The 19,073-nt window shown below is 32.1% G+C and overlaps 1 protein-coding gene and 1 pseudogene across 2 annotated transcripts; both read left to right on the top strand.

The window, feature by feature from the left end:
* Window positions 1-4,920: 4,920 nt before the first annotated feature.
* LOC121206285 (receptor-like kinase TMK4) lies at window positions 4,921-8,993 on the top strand (annotated as a pseudogene).
* A 1,404-nt stretch (window positions 8,994-10,397) lies between these two features.
* Window positions 10,398-12,305, top strand: LOC107892821 (probable glucan endo-1,3-beta-glucosidase A6). Of its 2 annotated transcripts, none has more exons than XM_016817864.2 (3): window positions 10,398-10,551; window positions 10,676-11,980; window positions 12,073-12,305. In XM_016817864.2, the coding sequence occupies exons 1-3, from the start codon at window positions 10,506-10,508 to the stop codon at window positions 12,108-12,110; spliced, it is 1,389 nt and encodes a 462-aa protein (XP_016673353.2). In that variant the 5' UTR covers window positions 10,398-10,505; the 3' UTR covers window positions 12,111-12,305. The 2 variants fall into 2 exon arrangements, with proteins under 2 accessions (XP_016673353.2, XP_016673352.2); XM_016817863.2 differs by having other exon boundaries at window positions 12,070-12,305.
* Window positions 12,306-19,073: the final 6,768 nt, after the last annotated feature.

Here is a 19,073-nt window from a genome sequence, read left to right as displayed (position 1 = left end):
GGAAGGGTTTAAGTGGGCTTAAGGAGGATGGTGGAATGGGATTTCGTAATCTTAGCCTTTTTAATATTGCTTTGTTAGCAAAACAGGGTTGGCGTATATTACGTTCTCCTAATTCTTTACTAGCGCGCACTTTGACGGCTAAATATTATAAAGAGTCTGATTTCTTAAATTCAAGACTGGGCAATTTACCTCCCTTTACCTGGCAGGGTATATGGGCTGCAAAGGGATTACTCTGGAAAGGATTGGGATGGAGAATTGGAGATGGCCAGCAAGTATCCATCCTGGAAGATGTGTGGGTACCTGAACTAGAAGAAGTTAGAATTCAGAGTCCAATTTTCAATGAGGGTTTAATAAAGGTTGCGGATCTGATTGACACTGTTACAAGAAGATGGAACGCTGAGTTAATTTATAATAACTTCCCGGTGAGAGTGTTGCTGAGCGTATTTTGAGTATTCCTTTGTCATTAAGTACGCATGTGGACCAACTTACTTGGAGTGGAAAGCCGACTGGGGAGTGTGTACTCGGTCCGAAGTGGGTACAAGATTCTTTTACAAGAAGGCCAGGATCAATTACAGACTTGTTACAAACAATTTTACAAGCGACTTTGGAGCCTAGAGCTGCCTTTTAAAATTAAAATTACAATCTGGCGTTGCACTCGTAATTTTCTGCCTAACTACAGTAATCTACACTACAGAAGGCTGATTGATTCTACCATGTGCTGGAGGTGTCATTCGGGAGCAGAAACGGGGATGCACTTGTTCAGGGACTGTCCTGTCGCAAAAGAAACATGGGAGAAGTTAAATTTATCTTGGCCTAGTCCGACAGTGGATTCTGATTTTCATGCAGATCTAATGAATTTTTTTGTTTCTCAGTCTATTTCCAAGTGCAGATTGATCTCTTGTGCACTATGGGCGATTTGGACATCTAGAAATAGATTTCTACATGAGGGGGAAATGAAATCGGGCGCTCAAGTTGCTGAGTTTGTGCTTAACTACATTAAGGAGTTAGATGGGGCGAAAGCGCCTTTACCTGAGAGAAGTGTCAATAATGTCAGATGGGTCGCTCCGATTTGCCCGCGAATCAAAATTAATTTTGATGCCGCTTGCAACAGACAACGAAGAGAATCGTGTTCTGGGTTAGTGGTAAGGAATGAAAAGGCAGAAGTTGTTTGCTCTAGATCAGTTTTACATGTGAATGTACCGTCTGCGGTTGCGGCTGAAGCATTGGCATGCTTTCAGGCTCTTGATCTGGGTGTTCAACTTGGACTCAAGGAGGTGGAAGTGGAAGGGGACTCTCGGCCGGTGATTCGTAAACTGCAAATGTAAACGAGAATAGATCTGAAATAGCTGCAATAATTAGAGATTCAAAGGTTCGGAGTTTAAACTTTGACTATTGTGGGTTTCGTTTTATCAACAGGTTCTCTAATAGTGTTGCCCATATAATAGCGACTGACGGTCTTAAAAATAGAGTTTTTACTTATCTGTAATCGAGTTCCTCGTGGGGCTGAGGCCGTGGCGGATGAGGAGAGGAGATGGACGGAGAGCCAGAGGGAGTCGAGGGGTCGGATGGCGGAGGAGGAAGTGGGGGGAGTTTTGCAGTAAGCTTCAAATGTTTGGTTTCTCTCAAGAAGGAAAGTGGGCAGGAAGTGGGTGAATATTGATTGCTGTTGATTGATGGAAGTAACGTTTGATATGAATGAAGTGTGTTTTTCCAGGCGGTGGAGTTGTTTTCAAGGAGGTTTTGTTGAAGCCAACTGGGATGCAATGTCTCTAGAGTTTTCTACTGCCGATTATTGTGCTGGGTCTCTATTTGTGTGGGCCGTTTTTTGGGCTGTGTTTATTTTTATTTTCAGTTTTTCCTGTTTCTTTGGTTTTTTTTCCAGAATGTGTTTTTGTTTTGGACTTGGTCTGGTTTTTGGTTTGTTTGGTTTTGAGCCTGAGGAATATAGATCCAGTATTTTATTCAAAAAAAAAAAACTTTCAATAAAATTTAGAAAGTAGTTTTATACATAACCAATAAAATTTAGCAAGTAATTTTATATGCATCCAATTAACTTTCCCAAAAGTTCATGCAATTCTTTTGCTATTGATGCTCATCTTAATCCTGATTATCATGGTATTCGTATGTGGTACTAGTGATGACCTTCAAAATTAAAATCATCAAATGACTGATTTCCATAATATAACCAAAATCCTTTAAAAACAATTACACTCCCACCAAAACGAAGTTTTGGTTATAATGGTATTACTCTTCATAGTTTTGGTTATCATGATAATATTCTAGATTATAACTCATATAGATTATCATGTTGTTGCTGCTCGTCTCATGTTACTGGTGCTGATATTGATATTTATTATTGTAGTACTAGTGCTTATTGTGTTACTGCTGCTCATTTCATGTTACTGATGCTGATACTAACATTTATTATTATAATATTAGTGCTTATTTTGAACCTAATTATCACGATAGTACTTTGGTAAACAAAAAATAAACAATTTAAATATTAAAAATATAAATATAAATTTGAAAAAATAAATAAATTAATATATTAAAAATATATCATTTTTAATAATAAAAACTCTGTCATAACCTCTATTCTTATATTGGTATTTTAAATATTTCCTCAATATTTTTTATTTTTTATTTTTATTAAAGTGAATTAAAAAGATAAAACTTTTAATTTGCCGAAAAAGTTTAAAATAATATAAACTATTTTTAATATTTTTAGTGGTAGAAAACATTAGACATTCCAAATATTAAAAATAGAAACAAAATTAGAATGAAAAAAAACAAAAAAAAACAATAATTAAATAAAATTGGAAAGAAGAATTAAAATAAAATTAAAAAATTATTGTAAAATCTTAAAACTTAAGAAATTCAAGAAGTTCTTCCTAAATTAATATTAAGAAGCAAATACAACTATACTATTTTCAATTATTTTAGTTAAAAAATTGTTGTAAATTAATATTAAATATCAAATATTATAAGTAAAATACTTTGAGAGCAAATCTAAGCATATATTTTTAAGTTTAAGTAATAATAGAATTTGGAAGGATTCACCACCGCATCATAAAAATTAAAGAAACTTTACACACTTCTCTAACTATTTATATGATTGACATTTTAATGATCCAATTGCTATATTTTATGGTCTATTTGTATATATCATGCATGTCAAATTTTATGTAAATTTGACACTTCTAATTATTTATTTTATTTAAAAATATTTCAATTGTTTAATATATATTAATATATAGAATATTTTAGATTGATATGATAGATTTATCTGATTGGTTTGAAATTTTACATGCATAACAAGTACAATTATATTAATAAATTCAATAGTTTGATCGTTAAAATATTAATTATATAAATAATTACGGAATTATGTAAAACTATTGACTTTTTAAATAATTTTAACTTGGAGAAGTACCATTTAAAATATTAATTTTTTATTTTTTATTTTTTTTGGAAGTACCATTAATTTAAAGCAACTAATAAAAAAAGTATGTTTTATAAATATTTTTGAGTAATTTGATATTTTATTTTGATTCGTAATTCGAAATTTGTGAATATTTCTGCTTATTAACCCTAAAATATTTCAATAATGAAGGATTAATTAAAACAATTTTCAATAAATTAATAAAAATATGTTGGGATGATTTATATTATTTATAAAGTGTTTGACTAAGTTAGCAACATGTAATATCAAGTTAATTAAAAAAATACTAAAAATAATTTAAAAACAATAAAATTTATTTTAAAATCATTTATATTTTCAATAATTTTATTGTGTTTTTAAAATTAAATAACTTTAAACTACAACCATAAAAATATTAAAATGAATAAATAATAAAAATAGAGAATTAATTTTTTTTAACATTAATCTCTTTATGAATTCTTATCATATATGTTCTTTTTTATACAATACCTAAAACTACCTATAGTCTCTCATCAACCATTAAATAAAAAAATACATTTTAACGCACTTAAACCCATGTACTCAATTTTTTTATATGTTCTTATATTAACGCACTTATCATATATGTTCTTTTTATACAATTTTCATATCTCTCCACATAAATATCAGTTTTATAAAATTAAGCTAAGAAATTTTTTATTTTGAAAACCCGAAATCTCATATTCATTACTCAATTTTTTAAATAAAAATATAAAATAAATTGAATTCGAATAAATCAATTTAAATTTACTGGAACCTGCTTACACAAATAACTCGACTTTTAAAAATAAATATAAATAATTAAATGTGGGAAAATTGATATTTTTGAGGCTTCAAAAATGGGGTCAAACACAAGATGCGAAAATAAATTATATAAAAATGGCGGTCGTTTCGTTAGTGTAATCCTCGCTTTTTATTACATCTCCCAACTCGATGCATTACCACACCATCTACAAAATTGCCCTGTTTTTCTTCCATATTATTTGACATCGTCAAATTATTTTATTTTATTTTAATCCCAAAATAATTATAATTTATTAAATGGAATTTTTACTCAATCTATTTTTTTATATCATCGTGCGATGTTTAAAGTAGAGTTGGAGTTGAATTTTTTTTTTAAATGTAAAAGAATAAACATGTTTATTCGCTAAAAAAATTAGTATTTTTTTATAAATAAGGAAAGGAATATCGACTTAAGAACTAATAATTCACAATTAATTACTTTTTGAAGTTTATATATAATAAATAAAGATGGTAATAAATACTAATATAAGTATTTCGATTTATCTGTTTTTTTTTCCGATAACTATATTTAACAAACAATTAAATATTTTTGCATGGAAGGTTCTTAAAATATTTAGTAAAAATGCATTAAATATGATTTTTTTTTATATTTCCATGTTAAGTAATAATTAAACAAAAAAATAAACCCACTTATTTTTCCTAGATTTAATAAAAAATTAAAATATTACGAATAAAAATTCCCTTTTCTATTCTCTGGAACGTAAAAGCACTGTTTGTTACTTTGTTCATTTCATTATAGCCAGTTTTTTCAGTTTTTTTTTTTCATCGCTAAAAAAATGGAAATACCGAACCACCACCACCACCGTCACCGTCATCACCTCCTCCTCCATCTCCTTATCATCTCGGCCGTCATAGCTTCCGCCGGAGACGACAGTGCTGCCATTTTGAAGATAGCTGCAGCCTTCAAACCCACTCCCAAAGGGTGGTCGACCTCCACGGCAAACAATTATTGTAGCTGGCAAGGCCTAAGTTGTGATAAATCCAACCGTATCACTTACATCAGTTTGGCATCTAAATCAGTGTCGGGTACCCTGTCACCGGAAATCTCCACCTTGTCCGAGCTCCGAAGCGTGTCACTTCAACGCAATTCCATATCGGGGAACATCCCATCGTTCGGCAAATTATCCAACTTACAAAAGCTTTTCCTTGATTTCAATGCCTTCACTTCGATCACCCCCGATGCATTCGCTGGCTTATCAAGCATTCAAACGCTGAGTTTGAGTGAAAACCCGAAGCTAAGTCCATGGAGTTTCCCGAATATATCTAAATTGACAACCCTGGTCGAGCTTGGACTAGGGAATACCAATATATATGGTACCTTGCCTGACATATTCGGATCTTTAAGCAGTTTACAAAGTTTAAGGGCATCATACAACAATCTGAACGGTACATTACCAGCTTCATTAGGTGGTTCCATGATTCAAAACTTATGGATCAATAATCAAAATACTGGGTTTGGTTTCACGGGGACTTTAGATGTTTTATCCAACATGACAGAGTTGGCTCAAGCTTGGGTTCATGTCAACATGTTTACTGGTCCGATCCCAGATTTGGCTAAATGTAAAAACCTGTTCGATCTTCAGATTCGAGATAACCAATTAACAGGGCCAGTTCCGAAATCCTTGTTTAACCTTTCGAGTTTGAAGAATGTTTCATTGAATAATAATAAATTACAAGGCCCTTTCCCAAAGTTTCCTAGCTCAGTTTTGAGAGTTGCTATCAATGGAAGCAATAATTTCTGTAATAGCAATGGGGCTCCTTGTGATCCTCAAGTTTCGACAATGATTGAAATAGCGGGTGGTTTTGGGTACCCAATTTTGCTTTCTGATAGTTGGAAAGGAAATGATGCTTGTAAAATGTCTTTTGTTACTTGTGATGTACAAAAGAATGTTATTACAGTGAACCTTGCCAAAAAGGTTTGTTTGGGAGGATTTCTCCTTCATTTGGGGGACTCAAGGAGTTGAAGAATCTGAATTTGAATGATAATAAGTTATCTGGTCCAATCCCTGATAGTCTCACTAAGTTAACTTATTTACAGCTTTTTGATGTGTCCAACAATAATCTCAGTGGAGATATACCAAAATTTTCTAGTTCAGTGAAATTTGTTCATACAGGGAATAGCTTACTTGGAAAACAAGTTGTTTATAGTCCTCCTGGTGGTAGTTCCGATAGTCCTAGTGTTTCTAGTGGAGGAACTTCAAGTTCTGGTGGAGGAAATTCAAGTTCTAGTGATGGAAGCTCTGGAAACTCTAGTGGCATTGTCAAAGGTAAGACTCTCAAGGGTATTATTGTCGGCTTTGCTATTGGTGCAGTGGTTTTATTTGCTATAATCTCCTTTGTTTCTTACAAATATGTAATGAAAAAGAAAAATGAGAAACGTGGGAAGATGAAGAAGAACAATGATACTGAGAAAGGAATTTTTAAGAGTGTAGCAGTGAGTGTTGGAAAGAACAACAGTAAAAACCAAAGCCAAACCACTAATGTTCAAAGCAATCAACAAGAGTTTGATGGTGGGAATATTGTGGTCTCCATTGAGGTTTTAAGAGAAGTGACTGATAATTTCAGTGAAGCTAATATATTAGGGAAAGGTGGATTTGGGATTGTTTATAAAGGTGTATTGCATGATGAGACACAAATTGCAGTCAAAAGGATGGAATGTGTTGGTAAAGGTACTAAAGGAATGTCTGAGTTCCAAGCTGAAATTGCAGTGCTTTCAAAGGTTAGGCATAGGCATTTGGTTGCTCTTTTAGGTTATTGTATCAATGGTAATGAGAGGCTTTTGGTTTATGAGTACATGCCTCGTGGTACCCTTAGTCAGCATCTCTTCCGACGGATCAGCGGTTCCCCGCTCACATGGAAGCAAAGGCTCACTATTGCATTGGATGTTGCTCGAGGGGTGGAATATTTGCATTCTTTGGCTCAACAAAGTTTCATTCACAGGGATTTGAAGCCTTCAAACATACTTCTTGGGGATGATATGAGGGCTAAAGTTGCTGATTTTGGACTGGTTAGAAATGCACCTGATGGCAAACACTCTGTGGAGACAAGATTGGCTGGCACATTTGGTTATCTTGCTCCTGAATATGCTAGTATGTGGATCCTTCCCTCAATTTGTTTTAAGTGAATGTTGGATACGAGTATATTCGATTTTCTATTAGTATAGAATAATGTTAGTATAGGTGTACAACTAAATAGTTTTAGAAGATCATATCGGGAAATCATATTCACATATGCATAGGATATTAGTACTTTACGAAAGTACGAAGAGTCGGAATAACATAGTGTATCAGTAAGGGAATGATATGATATTTATGGCCGTTTGTTGTTTGATAAATGCTAAAAAGGGTTTATGAACAAATGTGTCCTTTGTTTTTTCTTTTGATTTTTTTTCTTAAATCTTAACAGCAACTGGAAGGGTGACTACTAAGGTGGATGTGTATGCATTTGGAGTGGTATTAATGGAGCTAATCACAGGTAGAAAAGCTTTAGATGAAACCTTACCTGAAGCGCATTTAGTGACATGGTTCCGCAGAATACTAATCAATAAAGACGAAATCCCGAAAAACCTCGACGAAACAATCAAATGTAACGCGGACAACGATGAGGACCGTGAGACATTGGCGAGCATCTTCAAGGTGGCTGAGCTAGCCGGTCACTGCACACTTCGTGAGCCATCTCAGAGACCCGACATGAGCCATGCAGTCAACGTGCTGAGCCCATTTGTTCAGCAATGGAAACCGACGAACCAAGAGGAAGATGAAACCGTAGGCATTGACCTCGATATGAGCCTCTCTCAGGCTCTACAAAGATGGCAAACAACCGAAGGGAGTTCGACGACGTTCGGTGATACAACGTCACGTTACGGGACACAGTCAAGCATCTCGCCAAGAACATCGGAACCGCAGCACACGTTGAGCTCGAACGATACACGGTGATGGATATTGAACAACCCGGAATGGCTTTTTAAAGAGGTACGGACTGTTGAAAAAACACCATGAGGGAATGTGAAAAAACGCCATGTTTGCGAGCTTGCTGTTGAGTTGGTAGCAAAATATTATTATGTGGTCACATACATATATTTATTGATTCAATTTGTTGTGCTAAAACTAAGCCAATAGAGCTATTTTTTTTCATTAAATTCTTCAAAATTAGTTAACCCTATTTTTTGTTTGGTGGAGCAATTGAAAGTAGAGAAGAATTGTAATCTTTTAACATTTGTTATTGTAATGTTTGATTATTGTTTTCAGTTTTGTTCAAACCATATATTTGTTTGGTTCCCAACTTACGTTTTGTTTTCTAGTACATAGATTAATGATAGCATCGGCATAAGCTCAACAATAATATTATCAATACTCATTTGCGTAGCAAAGGAGAGTACATGTTTAAGAGCCCGTGGTTCACAACCATGTTGGTAGTATGGCCACTAAAACAAATAAGATTCCACAACCCAATTACCACAGTGGTCGCAGGTGATGGCATCGGCACCACTCAAGTCTTAATAAGAAGATCCATTAGCATTCAACTTATGCCGGCCATCCAACGGAAGAAAGAAGCCATCTCACTTGAGTGAGAGTGAGATAGGAGATTTTTCTCAATGATCTATAACATGTCGGGCACTCATAATAGCTTTACAAGTAATGGAAGAGAGGTGAGAAGTGTAGAATTGTTTAAATATTTAGATTTTTAGAAGTTTAATTTAAGAAATCATTTTATTTTGTTTAGGAATGAATATTCGATATAATTTAACAAATTTCTCATTTGTCTAATATTAAGCCCTTATCTCTTTTAAATTTTGTGCCAAATTACTATATGTAATTTAGTACTAAATTTAGATCCACTTCAAAGAAAATTACATCAACATTGCATAAAATAAAAGGAAATGACTAACTATAATAGATTTAATGAGAACAAGTCTACCAACTAGGGAGAACATGTTGGCTTTCCAATCCTTAAGTTTTGAATACCAAGAAAATTAGTGATCCAAAGTTTTTTTATCACAAGAAACATTGGGTGAGAGAAGATTTTTTATTTTGAAGACTAACCTTCTTACTTGATTTAAAATAGAAATTGTTAAAGACTTTTTTTATAAAATTAACGGATATGTCTTGTCAGCTTTAACAAAAATAATGATGTCATTGATAAAAAAACGTGAGATAAATCTAAAATATTCTTGAGTATTTCAAGAAAAAACAAACTTTATAGTGATAGACATATTAAATCATGAGGCGAAGGTATTTTATAAAAAGAATAAATAAATACGGAGTTATAGGTCACTCTGCTTATTTCTCCAGCTAAAATGTTGAAAACTATCAAATTTACCACTATTAATAAGAAAATACATCTTTTAGAAAGAGACACAACTTAAAATGAGATTAATATATTGGTAGAAAAACTTACTCTATAAAATTCCATTTAAGATGATAAAAAGTTTTTTTTTCAAATCGATTTTCACGGTTAAAAATTATTATTTCCCTTTCTTGAAACACATAAAATAGATTACTTTTTGAATATAGAAATAAATTTAAAAGAGAGTGGGATTTTGCAACTTATAATTCAACCATTTTTATTTATTGATATTAGTCCTAAAATTGGGTTTAGGAAATCACAAGTCAATCCATAATACGAAAACCAAAGATCTGAAAGAGTCGAACCTTAATTTGGTCTTGTTTTTAAACCTCAATCATGGTGTGGAATGGAACATAAAAGTATTTAATCCAAGTTTATGTTTGATTTTATAAATGGCACTCAAAAGACATTCAAGAAGAAATCTTTAACTTCCAACCTTGGCAAACTGGCTTGCTTTAAATGCCAAATAATTAATGCATATATATTATATCAATGAGACAAGAACACCCCATTTTTACTTTTTACTTCATAATCTTTAGCTTTTGTTTGACAAATTAATATACCCACCTTTAACTTTTACCATAGGTGCTATATATATTTATATCTCAAAAGTTTTATATATAAAATTGATATTAAAAAATAATTTCTGGGTTCAAAAATATATTTATATTTGGTGTATGTATATAAATTTTTTATTTTTTTGAAATTTATTGTACATTTGTATAACATAAAATACAATAATCGGATTGATTATGGAGCGATCTTTGCTACTTTCTACTTAATTCATCCCATGTTCTTGGGGCGTGGGGACTTGCCTCTCTTCTCTTTAAAAGCCGAGCACTTTTAGGGCAAAATCATTACATTATACAATTGAAAAAAAGCTTCTTCATCACTAATGGCTCTTCTACCTCTCCTCTTCTCTTCTCTTCTTGTTGTTTCTTGTAAGTCCTTAAATCCCATACAAAATGCATGTATGTTATATGTATGTATATTATATATGTGTGTGTATGCATATATCAACAGTGTTATTTCAGCTGGTTTCTTTTTTTTGCTTTTAATTAACAGTGGCAGAAATGTCGGGCAAGATTGGAGTAAACTATGGTCGAGAAGGGGACAATTTGCCATCGCCATATGAATCAATTCAGATCATGAAATCCATTAAAGTTGGCCAAATAAAGCTCAATGATTCCAACCCTGAAATATTGACACTCTTGTCAGGAACCAAGATCCATGTCGCCGTTACGGTTCCTAACGATGATATAATCCGAATTGGTTCGAACGATTCCATGGCCGAACAATGGGTACGAAACAACATCCTGCCTCACTATCCGGATACCATGATCCGGTTCGTGTTGGTCGGGGATCGAGTCGTCAACTCCAACATGGATGTCAATGGGACAATGGAGCAGAGCCTTGTGCCTGCAATGCGTGGGATTAAGAGTGCCCTGACTGCTCATGGTGTTAAAAATGTCAAGGTCTCTACGACGTTAGGAATGGACGTGGTGCAGACAAGGTTTCCGCCATCGAACAGTACGTTTCAGTCTGATATTTCAGATTCCGTGATGCCAAAGTTGCTGAAATTCGTGAACGGAACGAAATCAGTTGTTTTCGTAGATGTTTACCCTTATTTTGCATGGTCTGCTAATCCAACGAACATCAGCTTAGATTTTGCGCTTTTCGGAGGTAACATAACGCATACTGATCCTGGCAGTGGTTTAGTCTACACAAATCTCCTAGACCAACTGCTCGATTCAGTCACATTTGCTATCGAAAAGCTCGGTTTCCGGAATATCCGACTAGCAATATCAAGAACCGGTTGGCCTACCGCAGGTGATATCGATCAAGTTGGGGCAAACATTTACAATGCAGCCACTTATAACCGAAATCTCATCCGAAAAATGACATCGAAACAGCCATTAGGGACCCCGAAAAGTCCTAGTTTAATCATACCAACATTCATTTCTTCCTTATATGACGAAAACCGAAAAATAGGTCCAGAAACAGAAAGGCATTGGGGCATGCTACACACTAACGGAACCCCGGTTTATGAAATCGATCTCACCGGGAACCGGAAGATCTCCGAGTACAAACCGCTACCACCGGCCGTAAACAATATACCTTACAAGGGGAAACTTTGGTGTGAAGTGGCTCCATGGGTCAATGAAATGAGCTTGCCAGCCGCATTGTCAAATGTTTGCAGCATTGATAATGAAACTTGTGCAGCATTGGCTCCTGGAAAAGATTGTTATGAGCCAGTATCAGTGGTTTGGCATGCAAGTTACGCATTTAGTTCATACTGGGCCAAGTTTCGAAGCCAGGGAGCAATTTGCAGCTTCAATGGATTAGCTCGAGAAACAACCGTAGACCCGAGTAAGTTCTCGATCAATTCTGGTCAGTGACGGGTTGGTTTTTGACTGTTGTTAGAATCCCATTATTAACTGATTGATTGTTTTTTTTAGCAGGTCGTGGACGCTGCAATTTCCCAAGTGTGACTGTGTGAAGAAAGCTTAAGGTTTCTGGCATGGAATTAAAAAGAGCTGTTGGGAGTTAATTAATCCTAGGAGGAAAATTGGTCTTAATGTTGGTTGTTAGCTCATATTTTTCTAAGGGAATAACAGTAATTTTCTAACTACAAGAGGGAATTGCTTGTTATGAAGATAGATTTTATTTAAATCCCAATTTCTAAAGTTGTGCAGATGAATCCTAAAACTCAACTTAATAATGATTAAACATAGAAATTAAGAAAGGAGAGTCAACCCTTTAAATACCTCCTCATATTTTTTACCTTCATCTAAATTCAACCAAGTCTTTGCCCATTGCAATAAAAAAGTTGGACTTTTGAGCCTACGTAAAATAAAATAAAATAAAATAAAATAAAATAAATCATATTATCAACTTTAGAGTAAACTGAGTTGAGCTTTAATTTCAAATATAGAAGTTCAAGTTTTGCCCATATTTTAAACAAATCTTTTGTTTTATATAAATTTTTGAGTTTGAACAGATAACTTGATTCTTGAACATGTCTACTTTTAATAAAATAAAAATATTAAACCCGAATTACAAATTTGTTTGATGATTTGATCTATAAGATCATGTGCTTGGGTTGCCTAAATAACATATTTTTACAATTTAATCTAACTCACTGCATGAACAATGCATTAACAATAAAATGTATATTACTGCATGGTATATGGTTTTACAAATATTGCATATATAATATCCTTACAAAATGTGGAGTGGCTAATAGAAGCTCAAACTAGAAGCTATGTGATTATCATTGTCTTGGTTTATACTAAAAGCTGAATAGTTCAAGAGATCATGTTTACTAATTACCCAAGTAATCCGATGACAATTCGTTAAGGAAGGTTGAAAGCTAAGAGTTATCTCTCTTAACATGGTGTTATAAGATATTTTACTCGATTCAAATTAAAGATGTTACATTTAAACATCAAATTCATTACTTTTAAATATTCTTATTTCATTATATTCAAGGTAATTTATAAAACAAAACACTATTATTCACATATAATTTACATTTTTTTTTACTAATAAACTTAAGTTGTAACACCCCTAACCCGTGTCCGCTGCCAGAACAGGGTTTCGGAGCATTACTACCATATGCAGATCACTTAAAAAAAATTTAAATACTTACTGATTCAATGCATCATATAAATAAATATATTACCATTCAATCAACAGTTTGGCACTTGTATAAGCATCAAACAACAACATTGTTAGTATACTTGCACATATCTTATATAAATTCAACATTGATATATCTATTTTCTCGACATATCTCACTTGAGTTTAATAATAGTCTCATCTTACATAATTTCCTTGTATCAGCATATCAAAGATAATCATATATGTACATGTCATGAAACATATCATGCTCTTACCGTTTCTTCATAAGCATATATCATTCATTTCATTATATCAATATTTCATGCTCCATCATTTCCATATATTTTATGTATATTTATTCTGGTAATAGCTTATATCTTAACATAAATTATATTCCATGTACTTATACTTATTTCGTTTATCTATCTTCATAATTATTTCATACAACTATTTTGTACATATAATATTTCCATATGACCAGTTCTTGTAAACATTTCACACAATCATTTCATATAATCATTCGTTATCTGATACATATTACCTGAATATCAATTGTTCAACAGATGTCATAGCGTCTCCCATCCACGATCTTATTTATCTTTGACATGATGTCATAGTGTCTTTCAACTATGGTCTTACTCATTTTCTGTCATGTTGCCATGGTATCTTTCAACCATGGTCTTACACATTTCATATCAGGTTGCCATGGTATCTTTCAACCATGGTCTTACACATTTCATATCAGGTTGCCATGGTATCTTTTAAGCATGGTCTTGGACATTTCATAACATGTTGTCATGGTATCTTTCAACCATGGTCTTATTCTTTCATGTCACGTTGCCATGGTATCTTTCAACCATGGTCTTACACATTTCATTTCATGTTGCCATGGTATCTTTCAACCATGGTCTTACACATTTCATATCAGGTTGCCATGGTATCTTTCAACCATGGTCTTATTCTTTCATGTCACGTTGCCATAGTATCTTTCAACCATGGTCTTACACATTTTATATCATGTTGCCACGGTATCTTTCAACCATGGTCTTACACATTTCTAATCATGTTGCCATGATATCTTTCAACCATGGTCTTACACATTTCATTTCAGAGAGCACACTTCCGCGAACCTCATCCTTACAGCGGGATTACCAGTCCAGGCTAAATCCCCTATAATATAAACTCATAGAGTATTGTCGGGATTACCAGTCCAGGCTAAATCCCCTGCAACGACAATTACTCTAATGAGCTTGGATCTGAATTACTAGTCCAGGCTAAATTCAGACCCTAATTTGGATTACCCGTCCGGGCTAAATCCATTTTACGCGTATTCTTCGGGAGGGCTATATCAGAATAGGATCACCCGTCCGGGCTAGATCCTTTTTACCGTCAATTCCTTTTCAGAGATCTATCGAAATTTCCTTTCATTCAACCGGGATTTCTTCCCCTTTTTATCAAATATATCAATGTTTCATTAATTTTCATACAATGAACATTCAAATCATATTCACATCAATAACATACAATCTCAAGCATTTAAGAATATAATTCAAGTTACACGAACTTACCTCATTGCTTGTTTGTGTTTATAATTTCATTAATTCGATATCTTTTCTTTTCCACGATCAAGTCTCATATTTGAGTCATCCGGATCTTTATAAATAAATTTGATCATCATTTTCATTCATTTCATATTCTAATCATTTAATTAATGCTCTAAGAAAAATTACAATTTTGCCCATAAACTTTTAATTAATGACAATTTCATCCTTAGGATCAGGAAAATAAAATTCTTGCAATTTAATCATTATTTCCAGCTATTATTCTCATATGAATTGATAACAGTCCATGAATTCTATAAAATATCAGAATTTTCCATAATTTCAACACTTTTCAATTTAATCCCTAAAACATGTTTTCCCCCGATCTTGAACTAAATTAATAATTTCATTCAATTTTGTAATTTAAATAATGAAATAATCCATTTCATGCAATTTGGTCATTTCTGACATTTTTACAAAATTGCCCATAAAGTTTTACTTTTATTCAATTTAGCCCCTGAGCATAAAATATACAAATTAGCCATGCTAGATGAATATTCATACATATTTTTCCTCCTCCTCCTCTCCATTCCACATCCTTAATGTAGATAACACACTTGTAAGTAACATTATCCATAATTTTTATTATTTACTTTTATGAATATTCAAGCTGTCTATTTGCGTCATAGTCACTAAATTATTTATATATGGAGCTATAGAACTCCAAATTAAGATCCGATAATTTTTCCTGAAACTAGACTCATATATCTTCTTACCATAAAATTTTCAGAATTTTTGGTTTAGCCAATAAGTACGGTTTATTCTTTAAATTTACCCCTATTTTGCTGTCTGACAATTCTGGCTCTTTTTCACTAAAAATTAATTATCTCCTCGTACGGAATTCGAATGATGTTATTGTTTGTTTCTATTGAAAATAGACTCATTCAGGATTCTAAACATATAAATTTAAGCCCCTAATTATTTTTATCCAATTTTTTTATGATTTTACAAAGTCAGAATAGGGGAACCCGAAATCATTCTGACCCTATCTCACAAAATTCATCATATCTCATGATTTACAATTCCATTACTTACATAATTTCTTCTATAAGAAACTAGAATTAATAAGCTTTAATTTCATATTTTATTTATCCTATAATTAGATTTCTACAATTTTTTATGATTTTTCAAAGTTAGACTACTGCTGCTGTCCAAAACTATTTTAGTACAAGATATTAATTACCATGTTATAACACCCTTATTTTCTTTTTCTACACCATTTCTTATCACTTTCTCTTATTTTCTCTTCACTAACATATCAAGAACATAGGACCTTATGTAAGAAAACTCTACTATAACATTATTTCCATTCTTTGTCAATAATAACAAACTTAAAACATATTGAAATCTTGATATACTTGTTCTATTGATACTAATCTTTAACTTGATTTTCTCTCTCCTCCAGCTTCTATTTCTTGAATACAACTTGATATTCTAACTCTCCATGGTCTCCTTAACATTCTTCTCTCTTAGTAGCTATGGAAATTCTTTGATTTCTAAGTGAAAATGGTGAATTTTGGTGGAAAGACCAAATTGTAAAGAAAAGAAAATTTCTTTCTTTTCCTTCTCTTCTAACGTTGGTTGCATGCATGGAAAGATGATGAAAATTCTTCATCTTTCCTTCCTTTATACTAAATAATTAATAATAAAATAATAATGAAATAATAATAAAATAATAAATATCTCATTAAAATAATATATATCTAATTAAATAATCATAAAATATCATCAACATCATCATTACTTTCTAGATTTCTCTCTCTTCCAATTGACCATTTTGCCCTTTATTATCTTTTAAAATTCCATCCTTGAGTCATCATTTAATTTGGTAAAATTGCAATTTAGTCCCTCATAGTTCTTCACCTATTCAATTTGGTCCTAATTCATCCATTTTCCTTAGTTTCTAGATCATTCCACTCTTAAAATATTTACACTATTGGTCCTTCAACTTTTTTATATTTACACTTTAACCCCTCAAATTTTGAGTATTTACTCTTGTGCAACAAAACTTTTCTCACTTTTACAATTTAATCCTTTCTTGAATTAATATATCATAATATACTTCTCAATATTGACATAACTCAAAATTTCCCTTTTTGTCACTTTATTTTCTTATTTTACTATATCAAGGATAATATCTTACTGTAAAAATTTTCAGGGTATTACATAAGTACATGTCAAACTAAAGTCTGAACTAAAGCAGTAATCTTAGGTTCTTTCCAAATTACCTGTGCGTTTAAAAAAAACGCGTTAAACTATGTGAATAGTTTAGTAAGTACACAATTGAATTCAATCTCACATTTTATATATATATATAAACTTTAATTAATTTTAGTAATATTTATTCACACAATTTTTTCATTTAAATTAATTTTATAATTTATAATTTTCACTTTAACATATATTATTACTAATCAACTTTTACATTGATATATCAAAATTTTTCTCTCATTTTACTAACATAACATAAACACTTAATTTACATATATCATTTAACACTAAATTCACATGTTCATTTTTATTTTTAATTTCTCATATTATTACATATACACATACACTTTTATTGTCCTTAGTGAGTCTTAGAAGAGTTTAATAATTTCGATACATTATAAAAATCCAGGTCAAACAGAAACTCCCGACCTATAACAAAACTCTAATAATGGAAATTCCATAAAAAATATAGGAACTCAGTAAACACATCACATAACTCAATACTCCTCTCCTGATCCCCTTCGAACCCTCATATCACCAACCCAGTTCTCATCGGATCTCTAACCTGAGACCGGATTGGTTTCTCAATAGGTCTTATTTTTTTTCTTTTTTACCTAAACTTATTTTTTTTACCTAATTTTTTTTATCAAAATTTTCTTACTTTTCAAATTGACTTAAAGATTCAACAACCTCTTAAATACTATAAATACGTGTTTTAAGGGATAAAAATGAAGTTACTCAATTCAAGTTTTTAAAATTAAATTTTCTTAAAAAATTTAAGTTGTATTTTATTGTTCACTTATCATAAAAAGAATTAAATCAAATTCCATAAATTCATAGTTAATGGTATTGAAATAGTATGTATCAAGTGACAGATTATTTCATTTTAAGGATGAAAGGCTTGACCTTTATAAAATATTAAGCTTTCGGTTCTTTAAATCTATTCCCAACAAATAAATTTATTATTTTTAGTATATAAATTTTCGTGAAGAGACCAAATAAAACTAAATCCCAAATCAATTAACTACAATACATAATATTTTTGGGAAAAAAAAAACTTTACCACAATACAATTCACGAGGTCATTTGTAGGTTTTTATATTTGAGGACAAAGAGAAAATAACACTTCTATAATTGGTGGTCACCACTTTGTCCATTTTTCAACTCTAGAAATGTAATTCCGAATCTTACATAAGATCGGAAAGTGTCTACAAAAGCTAAAACCCAAGCTTGAAAACAAAATTTCTTTTCATCCCAACTTAAAAAAAGTTGATTTATTCAATGTCTTATTTACTTGCACTAATGCTGTTGCTTCAAGAACTTAGCTCCAATTACAGGGTTGTTGCTGATAACAGACTATGTGATGGTTCAATTGCAGATTCATGCAGTGGTGGCGACATCAATGAGGAACTCGTAATCGAATCCGAGTCTCATCGAAGGGTTCTTTGGGGTAATAGCATCAGTTACGGAGCTATCAGACGCGATTTACCGGCCTGCGGTGATAGTTCGGCTGGATCAGCTAAGCCTTACAGCATTACTTGTCTTCCTCAATCGTCAAATCGATACACGAGAGGTTGCTCTTCGATTTACAGGTGCAGGCATTGACCAATGTCATCATCAACAACAATAATGCACTGTAGGTTTGTGTGGTTTCTTTCTTCTTCTTATGTATGAAGTTCCTTCCATTCAGCATTGATCCATGTAATAAGATTGAGATTGATGGAGTGATCCAGTGAATTAAGCTACAATATTGGCTCTCTTTTTTTTTTCTTTTAATTTTCCCACCGACATTGTCACAGTAATGTACTTAACTTTATATGTACATTAAATCAAATATTAAAAATAAGGGTAAACGATAATAATGTCACTAAACTATAATATTTTATCTAATTTGACCCCTGTGAAAATATTCATTTGGTCCTTTTACTACTGTCTTTAATGATAATTTTGAAAAAAAATAAAATTTAAAAACAAAAAAAAATTCTTAAATCTTCAGAAAATTAATTAATTATTTTTTAAACTATAAA

This window comes from Gossypium hirsutum, chromosome A09 (genome assembly GCF_007990345.1).
Source record: "Gossypium hirsutum isolate 1008001.06 chromosome A09, Gossypium_hirsutum_v2.1, whole genome shotgun sequence".
Classification (NCBI taxonomy): domain Eukaryota; kingdom Viridiplantae; phylum Streptophyta; class Magnoliopsida; order Malvales; family Malvaceae; genus Gossypium; species Gossypium hirsutum.
This window is presented reverse-complemented; position numbering and strand designations above follow the sequence as displayed.